This window comes from Canis aureus, chromosome 1 (assembly GCF_053574225.1).
Source record: "Canis aureus isolate CA01 chromosome 1, VMU_Caureus_v.1.0, whole genome shotgun sequence".
Taxonomy (NCBI): Eukaryota; Metazoa; Chordata; class Mammalia; order Carnivora; family Canidae; genus Canis; species Canis aureus.
Window position 1 is genome coordinate 116,289,578 of NC_135611.1, and position 18,089 is coordinate 116,307,666.

General features: G+C 37.1%; 1 protein-coding gene across 1 annotated transcript in view; it reads right to left on the bottom strand.

Moving 5' to 3' along the window:
• Positions 1 to 15,846: 15,846 nt before the first annotated feature.
• The window catches only part of LOC144317178 (uncharacterized), a 53,308-nt gene continuing 51,065 nt past the window's right edge, over positions 15,847 to 18,089 (bottom strand). The window contains exon 6 of the mRNA XM_077903221.1: positions 15,847 to 17,835. Within this exon, the coding sequence (XP_077759347.1) occupies positions 16,358 to 17,835 (1,478 nt within the window). The 3' untranslated portion in view covers positions 15,847 to 16,357. The remainder of the gene's footprint in view (positions 17,836 to 18,089) is intronic.

Here is an 18,089-nt window from a genome sequence, read left to right on the forward strand (position 1 = left end):
TCTCTTGGGATCCCTGGGTGGCGCAGCGGTTTGGCGCCTGCCTTTGGCCCAGGGCGCGATCCTGGAGACCCGGGATCGAGTCCCACGTCGGGCTCCCGGTGCATGGAGCCTGCTTCTCCCTCTGCCTGTGTCTCTGACTCTCTCTCTCTCTCTGTGACTATCATAAATGAATAAAAAAAAAAAAAATTAAAAAAAAAAAAGCTTTCTCTTAGTTCTTGCATTTGCAGGCTTTCTCTTCAAGAAAACCTTTTTGATATGGAGTATGTGATGTGTGCTGACCTGAAGTGTATGTATTTTCACAGTTGAAAATAATTTGATTAAAACTTTTCTCATGAGATCCTTGTTTTTTGTCAATCTTTCTTTTACATTCCCAGTCATTTCTATAACAGGTACACTTAAGTCCATGTTTTGTAAGACTTCCCAGTATAAACCACTGGGGTGATTCTATTTCATAAACCTCCTTCTTTGGAAATAATTCTTTGGTTTTACAATGAGATTCATGGTCTGAAAAAAAGCATAATAGAAATATTCACTTTTTTTCCCCTGTTAGAAATGAAACTTTTATAGTATAAATAGGGGAATTAAATTGAAACTAATATATATGAGATGTAAATGATTTATATAGTGATCAAATATACTGGGGGAATTTGATAAATGCACAAAGCACATGAATTGATGGGAAGTCATACTGGATAATAAGGTGATTAGGAAACTTTAAATGAACAGTTTCCAAATTTTGAAACAAATTAAAACTACAAAGAGGTAACATTTTTCAACTATCAGAATGGCAAAAATCTAATGGTTTGGCAACATATTCTTTTAGGAAGCTAAGGAGAAACAGCCTCTCTCATTCATTACTAGCTGGATGACAAAATGGCGCACCCACTGTAGAGGAGCATTCAGTAATACCCAACCAAATTGCATATTTACTTATCCTTTTATAAAATAGCAATCTGAGTGACATGACTCAACTCTAAAGGTATACTGACATACTTTTTTAAAGATTTACTCACAATGCCCTTCAGTGAAGCATAATTTTATAATAGCAACGTCTGGAACCAACCCAACTATCTACAGGTAACTGGTTGAAAAAACTATGGTTCATCTACTAAGTGGAATATATTTTCCAACTATAAAAAGGAATTATGAAAATCTTTATACCTTCCTGAAATTATCTCCTGGATATATTGTTAAGTGAAAAAAGGAAGGTGGACTAAATTGTATATAGTATGCTGCTATGAAAATAAGAAAGGTAAGTTTAGAAGATATACCCAATTGCTTTTATTTAGGAAAAAAATGGGAGAGCAAACCCAATGGGGAGAGGGAGAGAGAAATGGAGAAAAATATTGAACAAACTGGGATAGAAGCTAGATTTCTCGGAGCATCTGGATGGCTCAGTGGTTGAGCATCTGCCTTCAGCTCAGGTCATGATCCTGGTGTCCTGGGATTGAGTCCTGCATCAAGATCCCTGCAGGGAGCTTGCTTGTCCTTCTGCCTATGTCGCTACCTCTCTCTATGTGTCTCTCATGAATAAATGAAATCTTTATTTAAAAAAGCTAGACTTCCCTGAATATACTCTATTTTATGGATTTGCCATTGTAATCTTGGAAATATTCTATATAATAATAAAACAAAATTAAAAGAAACCTCAAACTACCAAAAGCAAATTAAATATGATTTTAGTTTTATAATCAATTTCGGCAGAGTAGAACTATTGATGATCATTTTATTTATTTATTTATTAAGATTTTATTTATTTATTTCAGAGAGAGAGAGCAGGGGAAGGGGCAGAGGGAGAAGCTGACTCCCTGCTGAGCAGGGAGCCTCACATGGGGCTTAATCCCAGGACCCTGAGATCATGACCTGAGTCAAAGAAAGATGTTTAACTGACTGAGCCACTCAGGTACCCCATATTGGTGATCATTTTAAAACTTATAAGTCTACCTGTTTATCACCAGTAGATCATAACTCATAGTTCTAACAAAAAGCAAGGATGTGAGAACTTGCATGACTAGATACCAAGATGTATACTATAGCTTATCTTATTTCAAACCCTGTAGTGAAGAAACAACAGTGTAATTGGGCACATAAGGGGCCTTGAAGGCACTTGCAATGTTCTATTTCTTAAAATACATAGTAGTAAGATAGATCTTCACTGTATTATTACTCAGACTATGCAATTTGGTTTTGAAATTTTTATATGTATGAAAATGTTATGGATGAATAGAGTTCACTACAAATTCATCTATTGATGTCCTTACCACTACCACCAGGAGCACCCCTACTTCAGAATGTGGCCTTATGTGGAAATTAGTTAAATTAAGATGAGATCATACTGGAGTAGGATGAACCCCTAATATAATATGACTAGTGTTCTTGAAAAGGGAATTTGGAAACATACACACAGAGAACATCTAAAGATGAAGGCAAAGGTCAGCATGATGCAGGAAAAGACAAAGATTGCCAGCAAGTCAATGGAAGCTAGGAAAGAAGCATAGAAAAGATTCTCTTTCACAACCCTGAAAAATAAACACAATACATTTCCCAAAAATATTTGAAAAGGTTTTTAAAAAGGAAAAAGATCTTTGAGCATCTTTTTGTACCAAAAAGTAAGCGAGTACTTAAAAATTATGTCTGCATGTCAGAAAGACCTAGAGCTAGCTTTCAGGGGCTCTGACTTGCCAAACCTTAGACGGTTTAAGCACTAAAATAATTAATTAATTATAACCTTGGCAAAGAATACAAATCCATGAGGCTATATCAATGAGAAATAGAAACCAAAATAAATTAGATAGACAAATAGTGAAGACACTTCCAAAAAGTAGAATACAGACTGAGAAATACAGAGGAAGTGCTAGAACTGAGAAACGACTATTTTTTTAAAGATTTTATTTATTTATTAATGAGAGACACAGAGAGGCAGAGACATAGGCAGAGGGAGAAGCAGGGTCCCCGCCAGGAGCTCAATGTGGGACTCGATCCCAGGATCCCAGGACAGATGCTCAACCACTGAGTCACCCACGTGACCTGAGAAATGACTATTGTGCAACCCTCATAGCTAAGACTGGTGTGAGAAGGAATCATTAATGATGTTAAATCTATTGGGGGTGGGATGCATTTGATGAGGAATACAATATCAACATGGTGCCTCCCCACAGATGACTGATCAGTTGCAGAAAAAAATTAAAACTATACAACAAAGAAAGTGGAAAATATTTGGGCCAGGTAATCAAAATTAACATCTTCAATGAGGGCCAGAAGCAAATCACATGCTTTTAGATATAATGTCCTGAGAAGGACAAAATATCACATATTTGGTATCCTGGCAGGAGAAGAGTAACTTGAACTTAACCACAAGATAACACACACAAACACACACACACACAAAAAGCTAAATGAAGAGTATTCTATTAAAAAAAAAAGAAAGTGGACTTTTTTCTTCAAAAAATGATAATGTAATTATAAACAATGAAAAATCTAATAGACATTTGGAACTTAAGAGAAAACTAAAGAGACAGGCCAATAAAATGCAAAGTCAAAACAGACTGAATCCTGTACTAAATGGGGAGAAAATACCCTAAAGACCTTTTTGGGACAGTTGATACAACTGGAATATGATGGTCAAATAAAAATATTTTACCAATGTTACATTTCTTAAATTTTACTAGTGATGTTGTAATAATGTAAGAGAATATTCTTGTTCCTTGGAAGTACACAAAGAAGTATTAAGGACTAAAAGGCCATGATGTTTGCAACCTATTGTTAGATGGTTCAGGAAAAAAAAAATGGTATGTATGAGTATATGTGGGTGTGGAGATAGAGACAGGGATGGGGGAGAGGGAGAGAAAGAATGACAAATGAGGCAAAATATTAAAAATTGTAAAACTGCTGAATCTAGATAAAGGAGATATAGGGGTTCTCTGATTCTTGTACCTTTTCACTGAAATTATTTTCTACAAGTATATACATATATATGTGTGTGTACAGTATATCCATATGAAGAAACCCTCCTATACTCATTTAATGAGACTAATAAAGCCTTTGAACAAAAAGAACCAAAAACTGTATGAGGAAAGAAAATTATAGGCCAATCTATCAAATAGACATGTAAAATCTGAAAAAACCATTAGCAAACTCTATCCTGCAATGTCATATAAAATAAACCACCATGACCGTGTTAATTTCATTCTAAGAACACAAGATTGCATTAGAAAATTCACTATCAACAAATTAAAGAGAAAAAAAAGATTTCTGAACACAGGGAAAATAATTTGACAAAACTGAACACCTAATCATATAACTCTCAACAAGCTATGAATAAAATAGATTGTTCTTACTTTAATTAGAACAATTTACAGATACCTAAGACAAAAACACATATGATATGAAATGTTAAAATTGTACTCTAAAAAAATCAGTAAAAAAAGATGGATGTACCTACTGTCCCCACCTTTTTTCAACATTTACTGGAAATTACAAGCACTGAAGTAAGAATTGACAGCACCCCCCACGCCGAAAAAAAAGAAAGAAAAGAAAAAGAAAGAAAGGTTAACCATTGGAAAGCATGAAAAAACTGTCTATATATATATATATATATATATATATATACACATAAATATTATATACTATACTATATAAATATAGTATATTTTTTTAAGAGAGGGAGAGAGTGTAACAGAGGGAGAGAGAGAATCCTCAGGCAGACTCCATGCTGAGCAGAGAGCCTGGCAGACGGCTCAATCTCATGACCCTGAGATCATGACCTAGGCAGATCAAGAGTCAGATGCTTAACTGAGTCACCCAGGTGCCCCTGACAATATTATTATCTACAGGGAAAGAACAAATTGTGGAAGTATTCTAAAAATTAATAAGAAAAATCAACAGACATAAATAAGAAACAAAATTAAATTGCATTTATCTCTTGAAATTTTGCCTGCTTTTCTTTGGAATGAATTGTTAGGAGTAGGATAAATGGGGTGCCTCATGAATTTCCTATTTTCTTTCTAGTCCTCACTCCATTTGAAAAACCAGAAACCTAAATCTGAACAACCCCACTGACTTTTACATTTGGATGCCTAACAATCACCTCACAACACATCCAAAACTGAACTCTTGATTTTAAACCCTATCTTTACTTAGTAATCCATATCCCCAAAAATGTTAACTCAATATTTCAACTGGTCAAGCCAGAAAATTTGGGAATCATTCTCAACTCTTCTCTTTCTCTCATACACAAACACCAACCAAAGTATTAGTCAAGTTTATGGCTTTATCTAATCACTTTTCATCACATACACTGTTAGTCATCACTCATCTAGACACTGGAAAAACCTCCTCTTTGGTCTCTTTGCTCCCACCTTGCACCTCCAATCCCTGCTGAGCAGAGAGCCTGATTTGAGTCTCAACCCAAGGACCCTGGGATCATGACCTGAGCCAAAGGCAGACACTTAACCAACTGAGTCACTCAGGTGCCCCAAGATAATTTTTTAAAAGTATAAGTCAGTAATTAAAATCTTATTATATATGTTCTATTTTAGTCGGAATAAAATCATCATCTTAATTTAAAAGTCATTACATAATCTGACCCACTCCCAAGTCCATTGCTCTGAGTACATTTCAGATGTTTCTTCCCTTCTTCCTTCACTCTGTCTGAGCCACACTGGCCACCTTGCTGTTCTTCAATCATAATAATTCTGTTCCTACCTCATAGACTATGCATCTACTATGCCTTTTGCCTGAAATTCCCTCTTCCCGGATAACTGCATAGATCATACTTTCTACTGTATGTTAGTGCCTTGGGATTTCAGGCACTTGCCCTTATCCTCAGTACTCTCTACAGAGCTGACTGCAGTCACTCCAAATGTTCCCACTATTATATCTCTGTGAGGGCTGCAATGTACTGAATGTTTATATCCTTCCCCCCAAATTCATATATTGAAATTCTGTTTTTTTAAAAGATTTTATTTATTTGAGAGACAGAGAGAGAGAAAGAGAGAGAGAGCACAAGCAGGGGGAGGGGCAGACTCTCCACTGAGCAGGGAGCCCAATGCAGGGCTAAATCTCAGGACCCCAAGATCATGACCTGAGCCAAAGGCAGATGCTCAAATGACTGAGCCACTCACGTGCCCCATATATTGAAATACTAACCCCTCAGGTGACAGTATTGGGGTGGGGGCTTTGGGAGGTGATTAGGTCATACAGGCGGAACTCTCATTAATAGTATTAGTACCCTTATGAAAGAGACCCCAGAGAGATCCCCCTTTCTGTCCTCTGAGGATACAGCGAGATAATCAACTATGAGGAAGTACACCTTGTTCCTGAACTTTCTAGCCTCTGGAATTCTGAGATATAAATTTGTGTTTAGAAGTTACCAAATCCCTCATATTCTGCTATAGTAGCTGAAATGAACTAAGACATGGGCTTTTCACTTCCCCATCTTAAGCCGTTTCTTCTGACCGCTCTATTTAACTCCTCTTGTAGTTGATTCACTTTTTAAAAAATTAAATTCAATTAGCCAACATATAGTACATCATCAGTTTCAGATGTAGTGTTCAATAATTTACCACTTGCGGGGATCCCTGGGTGGCGCAGCAGTTTGGCGCCTGCCTTTGGCCCAGGGCGCGATCCTGGAGACCCGGGATCGAATCTCACGTCGGGCTCCTGGTGCATGGAGCCTGCTTCTCCCTCTGCCTGTGTCTCTGCCTCTCTCTCTCTCTCTGTGACTATCATAAATAATAAATAAATAAATAAAAATTAAAAAAAAATAATTTACCACTTGCATATAACATCCAGCGTTCATCACATCACATGCCCTCCTTAATGTCCCTCACCCATAGTTGGTTCTACTTTTTAAAAAAAATTGTTATAGACTTTTTCATAGGTTCCTTAGTCCATAAACGTTTTAATAGCTCAAAATCTTATAATCTTGGGGGCAGCCTGGGTGGCTCAGTGGTTGAGTCTCTGCCTTTGGCTCAGGTCGTGATCCTGGGGTCCTGGGATTGAATCTCGCATCAGGATCCCCGCAGGGAGTCTACTTCTCCCTCTGCCTATGTCTCTGTATCTCTCATGAATAAATAAATAAAATTTAATTTAAAAAATAACCCTGGTGGGGGAAATGTGGGGAAAAGCTAATTTCCCACTCCAACACACAAGGAAACCAAGGAGTAATGACTACACTTGATTCCTCCACAAATAGTAAAATGTGAATAATTGGAAATACCAGTATAAATACTAAAGACAGCTGACTTAATCTTTCTTCTCATTTTGGCGTTTAGCATTAATCAGACCTTAAAGGTCTGTCTGTGGCAGCCCCGGTGGCGCAGCAGTTTAGCGCCGCCTGCAGCCCGGGGCGTGATCCTGGAGACCCGAAATCAAGTCCCACGTCGGGCTCTCTGTGTGGTGCCTGCTTCTCCCTCTGCCTGTGTCTCTGCCTCTCTCTCTCTGTCTCTATGAATAAATAAAATAAAATCTAAAAAAAAAAAAAAAAATATATATATATATATATATATATAAAGGTCTGTCTGTCTGGGATCTAACAATAAAGGTTCTTAAACAACTAAGGCTCTGGTATAATTCAACCTGTAACCAGGCATCACTAAACTGTAATGAATGTTCCTGGTTCCCCAGTTGCCGAAATCTGTTGGAAACTGATGAAGATTCACAAAGAGATTGAGGGCAAATGAAGACTGAACAACACCAACTCCCATTTTGTCTGACTAGACTGTCTATGGAGATGATCATGATTTTCCAGATGGGAGCTCCTACTCCAGTGCTCAATTTGACCTCATCACATCACAGTCCAGGTAAAACAAGTTTAGCAAAGAATATCCTCATTTTCCTCCCTGTGCACTTCTGCTCAATCAACATTCCTGACCCCAGGTGGAAAAAAGATAACGATTTATAGAAAAAAGTCGTGAACACTTGTGGCTATTCAGAGAGGGCAGGTAGGCAACACAGCTGAGTAGATGGGATGGAAGGAAACGGTCAGGAGGTCCTGAAAGAGATGCTCCTACCCAGGAAAGTTAAGGATAAAGAAAGCAAATGATCATTGTGTTTCAGGAAGCATCACCTCATGGGTCATGGCTTTTGGCCTTGCACGACGCCCAGTCTTCCTCAGGGCCCCCTTCTGGAAAAGAGCAGAATCCTGACACTGCAGGGCTAGCAGGGTAACGCTGGCCTCAGTTCCAGAACAACCAGGTCCAAAGGGCAGTCCTCTAGCCTACTTCCCCACTGTCCACTCTCTCCCATTCACACAGATACACCGACGGGGATGGGAGGAAGAATGGACAGATTCCGCCCGAGTCCTTGGCTCCAGCTGCAGCAGAATGGCCTCTGGGCAGCTGGCGGCGTCTGGAGATGCGGACGCAAATGCCCGAACCCCGCACCACCTTAGTTCTGAGCATTCCTCCTCCGCTACACCTGGGGAGCAGGATTCCCGGAGCCTAGACCTACAGCGGAAAATTCCGCCTCAGTAAAGACCCTGAGCCGGAGACGCTCCCAGTTCAGGTCCCATATCAAAGACCCGGAGTGCGTCTGTCCTCAAGAAGGCGGTGGCTCCCGAAACACAGCTAGTCAGTCCGGGTCGCCCCCGCCTGTAAATCAACCTCCAGATGTTAAAGGCGCAGCTCGCTCGCTGATAACTGCGCCCAACTTGCTAACTCCGCGGCAACAAATGCACAAGCTTACCGGATGGATATGGGGGCTCCAGTCGTAAGGGTATGCTTATGCCCATTCGGGTCTGTGAGCCTTCCAGCCCCAAGAAGTCCGGCGCCCCGGTGAGAAGAAGGGATTGGAGATCCACGGACTCCACAGGTAAAGGTACCAAGTCCGAAGACAAAACCGACGCCACATTACCAAATTGCATCTGCGCCTGCGCGGCGTGGAGGCGTTCACGAGGCCTGAACTACAATCTCCAGAATCCTTTGAGCTCGCTGCACGTGTGACATCACCACGTTGGATCTCACCGCCTGAGCCTGGGGCTGACTGCCCGCCCGCCTCGAGGAAGCCGCGCTGTAGGTTGGGTCGGTGTTCTCCGGGGTACTGCTGCTATTCCGAAGTTAATGTTACTTAATGACCACTGCCTGAGTGACAGAAAGCTACCAATTCCCTTGGCTGTCTCCATCCCATCTGGACAATCATTACTCTGTTCAACAGACTTTGGAAACCAGAGTCAAAAAAGTTTAGTGGGGGATCCCTGGGTGGCTCAGCAGTTTAGCGCCTGCCTTTGGCCCAGACCTTGGGAGTCCTGGGATCGAGTCCCACGTCAGGCTCCCGGCATGGAGCCTGCTTCTCCCTCTTCCTGTGTCTCTGCCTCTCCCTCCCTCTCTCTCTCTCTCTCTCTCATAAATAAATAAAAATCTTAAAAAAGAACAAAAAAGTTTAGTGACAGCTAGGAAGTAGAAACGGATTACGACCCAAGATGATTTAAAATTTTTGTCCATGGGGATCCCTGGGTGGCGCAGCGGTTTGGCGCCCGCCTTTGGCCCAGGGCGCGATCCTGGAGACCCGGTCCTGGAGACCCGGGATTGAATCCCACGTCGGGCTCCCGGTGCATGGAGCCTGCTTCTCCCTCTGCCTATGTCTCTGCCTCTCTCTCTGTGTGTGTGTGACTATCATAAATAAATAAAAATTAAAAAAAAATTTTTGTCCATGGATGACTAATTTTTGCATATGGTAAATAAAAGATAAATGATGGAAGGAGAAAACTGAACACTTTGCACCCTTATCTCCCAGATAGCCAATATTCTCCAAGCAAACAGTGCGTCCACCACCCTCCCACCACAATATGTGTGCAGTTTATATGTGTGTGTCTAAATTCATATGAACAGATAAATATGATAGACTTTAACAAAAATATTAACTTGTTATACACACCTAAAATATTTGTAACTTCATATTAATATACATCCCTTTTCTTTTAATTTGCTATGTATTGTCCATTGAATAGATGTATGATTATTTAACCAATATATTACTATAATTGACCCTTCCTCCTCCTTTTGCTACTACACTAATGCCATAAATTATGTTCTCGTTTCTGTGGATATGTCTCAGGACATCTGTTTTATAAATTTTGGAGAAATGGGTACCTGCACTTTAAGTTTTGATAGGTATTTGCTACTGCCCTCCTTTAGGTTATGGCAATTTAGCTGTCCAACAGCAATACGTGAAGATCCCCGTTTAGATCACTGTTTGTATTTTCTCTTAATGATTTGTATTACCTACTTTTGTTATTAAGTTATATAGACAGTTTTCTATTTAAAATTTTTCTCAACTTGGGATTTATATATTTCAATAGTGTTTCAAAACATTGTGTTTGCATAGTTTTGTATGCAAAATACACAAGTATATTTTACTTCAATGGCTTTATGGTTTTGAGTTAATTTCACATTATTTTCTTCTATGGATTTATCTAGGATTTTTTGGTTTCAATTCTTAATCTACAGCTTTGATTCATTTGCATTTTATTTTGCTTTGAGCTACCCATTAAGGATCCAATTTTTTTCTCTCTCCCATGTGGCTACTCAATTAGATAAGGCCATTAATTTTTCAATCTATGTTTTACAAATATGTCTATATTTTAAACATGTCCTATAAATCAGTACACTCTGTAAAATAATCACAATAAATACCCTTGGGAAATTTAAGTCAATCACACAATATTAATCTAATATATGTACATATTCAAATTTCTCCCAATTAACCTAATGATTATTTTAAATTTTATTTTAAGTGATCTCTGCACCCAATGTGGGGCTTGAACTCATAATCCTGAGATTAAGAGTTGCATGCTCTTCTGACTGAGCCAGCCAGGTGACCCCCAACAATGATTTTAAAGTTTCTTGTAAAATCCAAGACACAAATATCATGTACTCCACTTAGTTGGCATATTTCATTAGTCTGCTTTGATCTAGAACAGTTCACAGCTCTCTTGTACCTCAAAGTTCATACTTTTGGTATCCACACTGATTTTCTCTCCCAGAACGTTCTACACACTTAAGAAAATTATTTCCCCTTGTTGAACGTCAGGTTAAATATCTTAGACAAGAATAATCCATAGGTGATATTGTGTCTTTCTTAATGTATCATATCAAGGGCCACTTGATGTCACTTTTTCCCATTTCTGATGTTAATTTATTTCCTTAAGACTGTAGTCAACAGTCCTATCTACTTAAAGCTATATTTTCTTTTTATTTTTGAGTAAACTATGGAGTGATGCTTTCAGACTGTTTGAATAAATATGGATACAAATTTGTTCTATCTTTGCCATATGACTACTAAAAACATTTGTTGAAAAATCTATGAGTAATACATACATATGAAATAATACATCCGACTTTTCAAGACTTATAACAATTCAAAGAGTCTTAAATGATCCAAAATGCCTTCATTATCATATAATATTTTTCCTATGTGTTTGGATCTGTAGCTGGACTTTTAAGTAGTTCTAGTGGTTCATTATATTTTTGCTAGAGCTACACTCCTAATTATTATAGAGTTATAATATATCTTAATATCTGATAGTTCTAATTATGCAATTCCCCTTCTTCAGAATTTTACTGGCTATTTTGATTTCTTTATTTTTCCATATAGACTTTAGAATGAGCTCATGTTTAAAAAAATTCCTGGGGTTTTGGGATTGCATCACATTTATAACCTAAGGAATGATGGACTCTTAATGATGTCAGAACTGCAATCCCACCGTATCCTTTTATTTTTTCATTTTCTGATTACTTTGGAAAATTTTTATTTATTTTTCTATAATGATTGTGGACATTTCTATTTCATTTAATTTCTTGAGCTATCAGCTCTTTTTTGGGGGGGTGACTATGAAAGCACTTTTTTTCTATTGGATCTTCTATTTTTAAAGAATATTTGTACATGAATTCATTGACTTCTCTATGTTAATTTTCTACCAAAGCAACTTCAGTTTGGTCTCTCTCTCATCATAGTTTAATGTGCAAAAGGGTGATAAAATGTAACTTTTTTTTCTCCTGGATCTAGGTGAAGCCACAAAGTAACTGGTGCCAACTCTCCCTGTCTATGGATATCACTGCAGGGTATGCAACAGAACCAATGAACACCAAATTTTCTCCTATAATTCAAGAACTGAAAGATCATTTATATCATAGGACTGTGCAGTGTAATTTTTTGCAATGACAGAAATGTTCAATAATATGCTGTCCAATACAATAGCCACTGGCTACAAACAGCTATTGAGCACTTGAAATGTGCCTAATGAAACAGAGGAAATGAATTTTAAATTTTCTTTAGTTTAAATCTGACTTTAAATAGCTACATGTGTCTACTTGTTAATGTAATGAACACTAAGGGGTAAAAATATCAAAGATGAGGAAAAGTAGGATTGGCTTTGAGATAAAGAATTACTTAAAAGTGTTAGGTAGTTAGCTACGCATCAGCAAGGAGGGATAAAGCAGATCCTGGCCACATCCTCAGGGCCACCCCTCAGAGTTAACAGCCATACCTATAGAGCCACCTCTAAGGGTCACAAAACAGGAAAGGCCTAGCCACAGAGCTGGCTCAAAAACCACAAGGGGATGTCCAAGAACTGAGCATGCACACAAAAGGTGCAACTTTCTCTTAAGTAACCTTAGGGTCACAGCAAAAGCTCATTAGAAACTCAAACAATATACAAATAAATTTAATTATGACAGACTGCATCATGCATAGGCACATGCACACTTATCTACTCAATAAACTCTCTTTCTCCATTCTGGTCTTAGGTCTCCCAATTCTTTGGTGCATATGGGACAAGAACTGAGGTACCCAGTAACAAAAGTTGTTTTGTGTAGTGTATTCCTACCTTCATTAATGAAAAAATGGTTGTTTTCCTCTTGCCTCAAAAACAAGCAATGAGGCCATTGAAGTAATTATTATCTTATTTCTGTGCTTCAACGCTAAAACATTTATACACTGCTTTATGATTTTGGAATTAGAGACTCGTATTCCAGCTTTTCGATTCCTATTAGGCTTTGCTAAGTGGAGTTTCAAAAAAATACTGAAAGTCTTAAGGAGGAGAAAGAAGCTGGCCAGCTCATTCTTGCCTCCCAGTTCTGTATCGTTAACTATCCTTTCTCCAGAAATCCTTCTTTACATTGTGTGGCAGAAGACAGAAAGCAGAATTTTAGGATGACTGCTTAATGACACACATTTGACTGTAAAGCAAATAAAATGTGGCAGAAATGATGGTATATAATTAAGTTATATGGCAAAGGTGAAGGGATTTTGGAAGATAAAACAAAAGTCCCTAAACAGTTAATCAAAAGGGAGATTATCCTGACTGGGTAGGATCTGAGCTTTTAAAAAGATCTATATGTCAGAGACAGAAGTAAGAATATCTTATGCTGTCCTTAAAAAGCAAGCCACCATTGGTACAGCTTCAAGGAAATTAATTCTGCCAACAAACAAGTGAATTTGGATGATGATCCTGAGCCTTCGGTGAGACACCACCCCCAGCTGACACCTCAACTGCCACCTTGTAAAACTGAGCAGAGGACCCAGCTAAGCTATGCCCTCACATGTACCCATGAAAACTTTGAGATGAGAAGTGTGTTTCTTTAAGATGCCAAAATTGTGGCAATTTGTTTTGCAGCAGTAGAAATGTAATAAACCCTATTAGTGGCCATAGTTCCTAGTAGAAGCTGTTGATTCTTGTTTGACATTGTTCCAAACTTTCAGAATCACCTGTATCATACCTCCCCAGAGACATCAGCACAGCACTAGCCAAGCTAAACCCCACTCTTAAGGCAGTCTGAATCCCAGATACATGGAAACTTCATCCATATCCCTGTGGCACCAGTACCAGATTTTAGGTATTAACTATTGTAATACGTGTCTGGATTTATGTTTTAAATTTTTTTTTACATGTCTGGACTTGGAGTTACAAGTTCTGTGAGTAATTTTGTCCACCTCCCACAGGTTTTGCTGTATAGGATACTAGTGTCCTTTATATTCAAAGAAATCACAGTTTGTTCAATTTCATCCTTAGCCAAATGTTGGTTTAAACATGCATTGGATCAAGAGTCAAATATTTCTACAATCCAGTATTATTTTTAATCAGCCAGATAATGTGGGCAATAATATTCTCAATAATGTTTCATGCTGACATAAATTCAACATATAAAATTAGATATGAGTAAAGGCATTATTCATTATAATTTTATGGGGTTTTTTTCCTTCAGGATAGATCATCTCAATACCAAGAAGGAATGAATGATGATGGCTTTGCTATATTCACTAGAGGTTTTATATTTTTTGCCAGTATTAAATTTCTAATACTAAATCAAATATACACCACAGTTAAGAGCCTTTATAAATAATAAAATAGCCAAAAGAAAAAAAATAATTTTAACAACGGATTATATTTACTGAGTATGTTAAAGTCTTAATTATAAGCATTTGTGTAGATTAATTCATTTGATCCTTACCAAACCCAAGATGTTAGTGAATATAGCCATGCCTATTTCACATAAAGAATAATAATATATAGGAATAGGCTTTTAATATAAATACATTGAAGTGGAGAATAATTTTTTAAAAAATTAAATGTCCCTATGTTACATTTGGGCAAAATCATTAGGAAAAATTCTGCAAGGATAAGTAGCATGGAAGAGAGGAGAGAAAAATGGCATAGCACAGTATGGTCAAAAGGGCAGCCAGTTTAATCTGTCATGTTTAAAATATGTACATGTTAAAAGGTATGCATGGATTATCTCAAAAACAATGTAAAGTAGACAAGTGAATACAGTATGCCAAGTACGATGCTAAACATGGTATTCCTTATAAATACAAAAAGTGGAGTCAGTCAGAGTATTTGACCATAGATGTTTGGTAAAAATAATCATACAGTCATACATACTAAAACTATTAAACACTTAATTACGGAATGTCCTATATGACACACCTTGTCATTAAAAAGGCAATTTATGAGGCAATTTGAATAACATGATTACACTTGCTTTAAAAAATTTATAAAAGAATTTGTTCCAGCAATTTGACAATAGTTATAGCCACTTTGGGGGAAGAAAGCTAACTTTATTGACTTCTTTGTAGAATTTAAAAATTCAGAGAAAATTATTACAATAAAATATCAAATTTATGAAATAAAAATATTAATTTACATATACAAATAGTTCTATCACTTTATCAATATTAAAATATATATCTTAAACTAATGATATTTTACTTTTTAAAGATTTTATTTTTAAGTAATCTCTTCACCCATCATGGGGCTCAAACTCACAACCCAGAGATCAAGAGTTGCATGTTCCACTGACTGAGCCAGCCAGGCACCTCTTAAAGTAATGATATTTTATTTTTATTTTCTTAAAAAGATTTTATTTATTTATTCATGAGAGACACAGAGAGGGAGAGAGAGACACAGGCAGAGGAAAAAGCAGGCTGCTCACAGGGAGCCTGATGTGGGACTCAATCCCAGAACTCTGGGATCATGCCCTGAGTCAAAGGCAGACACTCAACTGCTGAGCCACCCAGGTGTCCCAGTAATGATATTTTAAATAAAATGGTATAGATGCAAAGACATGCAGGTAAAAATTTATTATAAAAAAGATCAATTGAAGATCTCCCAAATTGGATGTTGGAGTATAAAAAGATGGTCATTAAATCCAAGCTTATAACACTAAAAATATAAAATGTCACAAAACTGTGCATAAATAGCATCAGGAAATCGTTACTGATTAAGTTGTACTGGAATAAGAATTTTGGTGAGAATATAAATTTAAAAATTTAATATACAACATATAATAATATAGTATTTTAGCTATGCATAAACCAAACTACTTATAGCTATATAAAAAATAAAGTGGGTTTAAAATATTTTATTTTATTTTATTTTATTTTATTTTATCTTATTTAAGATTTTATTTATTTATTCATAGAGACCGAGAGAGAGAGAGGCAGAGACACAGGCAGAGGGAGAAGCAGGCACCATACAGAGAGCCTGACGTGGGATTTGATCCGGGGTCTCCAGGATCACGCCCTGGGCTGCAGGCGGTGCTAAACCACTGCGCCACCGGGGCTGCCCAAAAATATTTTAAAATATGAAAATGCAACAAGAGATTTTTCACTTTCCTCCACTCATGATTAGTAAGTTTTTAAAATTTAAAAGGAATGAACTATTAATAGAGGTCTTACAATATTCATTTTATTCTTATGGTAGTTAAACTGTAAACACATAAGGCATTGTCATATTAATTATATTTCTAGATTTTCTTACCAATAAATTCTTAGAATTTCTCCTATTACATTTCTAGGGTTTATCTTTCATGTCATGTTACTGCAAGAAATGCTTAAAGGTCTTACAAAGCTTCCTTTCATACTATTTCTTCCCAGTATGAACTTTTTGATGGCGATTAAGATTTGAGCCTCTTGCAAAAGCCTTCCCACATTCCTTACACTCATAGGGTTTCTCACCAGTATGAATTCTTTGATGTAGAATAAGGTCTGAAGAACGAAGAAAGGCTTTTCCACATTTGTTACAAGTATATGGTTTATCACCAGTATGAATTCGCTGATGCCGGGTCAGGTATGTTGCACAAGTAAAAACTCTCCCACATTCATTACATTCCCAGGCTTTCTCACCAGTGTGAATTTTCTGATGTTGTATAAGTATTGAATCTCTACTCAAGATCTTTCCACATTCCTTACATTCATACAGTTTCTCATCACCATGAATTAACTTGTGTCGAGAAAGTTCTGATGAACGACGAAAGGCCCTTCCACATTCCTTACATTTGTAGGGTTTCTCACCAGTATGAATTCTCTGATGTTGAGTAAGATCTGAAGACTGACGAAAGGCCTTCCCACATTCCTTACATAAATAGGGTTTCTCACCTGAGTGAATTCTTTGATGTGCTGTAAGTATTGAGCCAGTACTAAAGGCTCTTCCACATTCCTTACATTCATAGGGTTTCTCACCAGTGTGAATCCTCTGATGCCGAATAAAGGCTGAAATATTACTAAATGCCCTAACACAGTACTTACATTTATAAGGTTTCTCACCAGTATGAATTCTTTGGTGTTGGGTAAGGTATGAGGAATGACGAAAGGCTTTTCCACATTCTTTACACTCATTGGGTTTCTCACCTGTATGAATCCTCTGATGTACTCTAAATATTGAACTAGTAGTAAAAGCTTTTCCACATTCATTACACTCATAGGGCTTTTCACCAGTATGAATCCTCTGATGACGAATAAGGGCTGTACCATTATTAAATTCTCTAACACATTCCTTACATTTAAAGGGCTTCTCACTTGTATGAATGCTATGATGTAGAAAAAACTGTGAGGCATTAGTAAAGGCTTTCTTGCTTTCCTTAAATTCATTAGATTTCTCCCTAGTAAGAATTATCTGGTGTTGTATAAAGTCTGAGCCATTATTCAAAGACTTCCTACATTCCTCACATTCATAGGGTCTCATATCAACATGCATTGAATGATATGAACTAACTTTTGAAGTTTTACTAAGGGCCTTCCGATATTCCTTATGGTCATAGACTTTCTTGCCAGTATGGCCTTCTTGCTGTGTAATGAGTTTTGAACCCTGTCCATAGGCATTTTTATATTTTTGGCATTCATAAGATTTCCCTTTGGTATTAAATGTTTGATGTAGAGGAAGAGATGTATGCTGACTGAAAGGGGGCATGTGTTCAGAGATGTGGCTAAAATGTCTTTTCTGAGATCCCTGTTTAAGTCCATGCTTTGTAAATTCTTCCATTATAACCCATTGGGATGAATCTATTTTATAGTTATCCTTTTTCAGAGATAATTCCTTGTTCTCACATCTAGATTTATATTCTGAAAGAAAACACATATAAAAACATTCATTTTTTTGCAGGGGAGAAGACAAAAAACTTAGAAAAGGCATAATTACATTGACATTAATGTTTATAAATGAAAATAGGATTTATAGTTTTTATTTGGTGGTGCAATTTGAGAGATAAAGTATAGAAACTGGAAAGCCATATGGGAAGGCACAGGGTAAGGTGATCAGAAAAAGATTAAATCAATGATTCTTAAATTTTGGAATAAATTTAAAGTATACTTTGGCA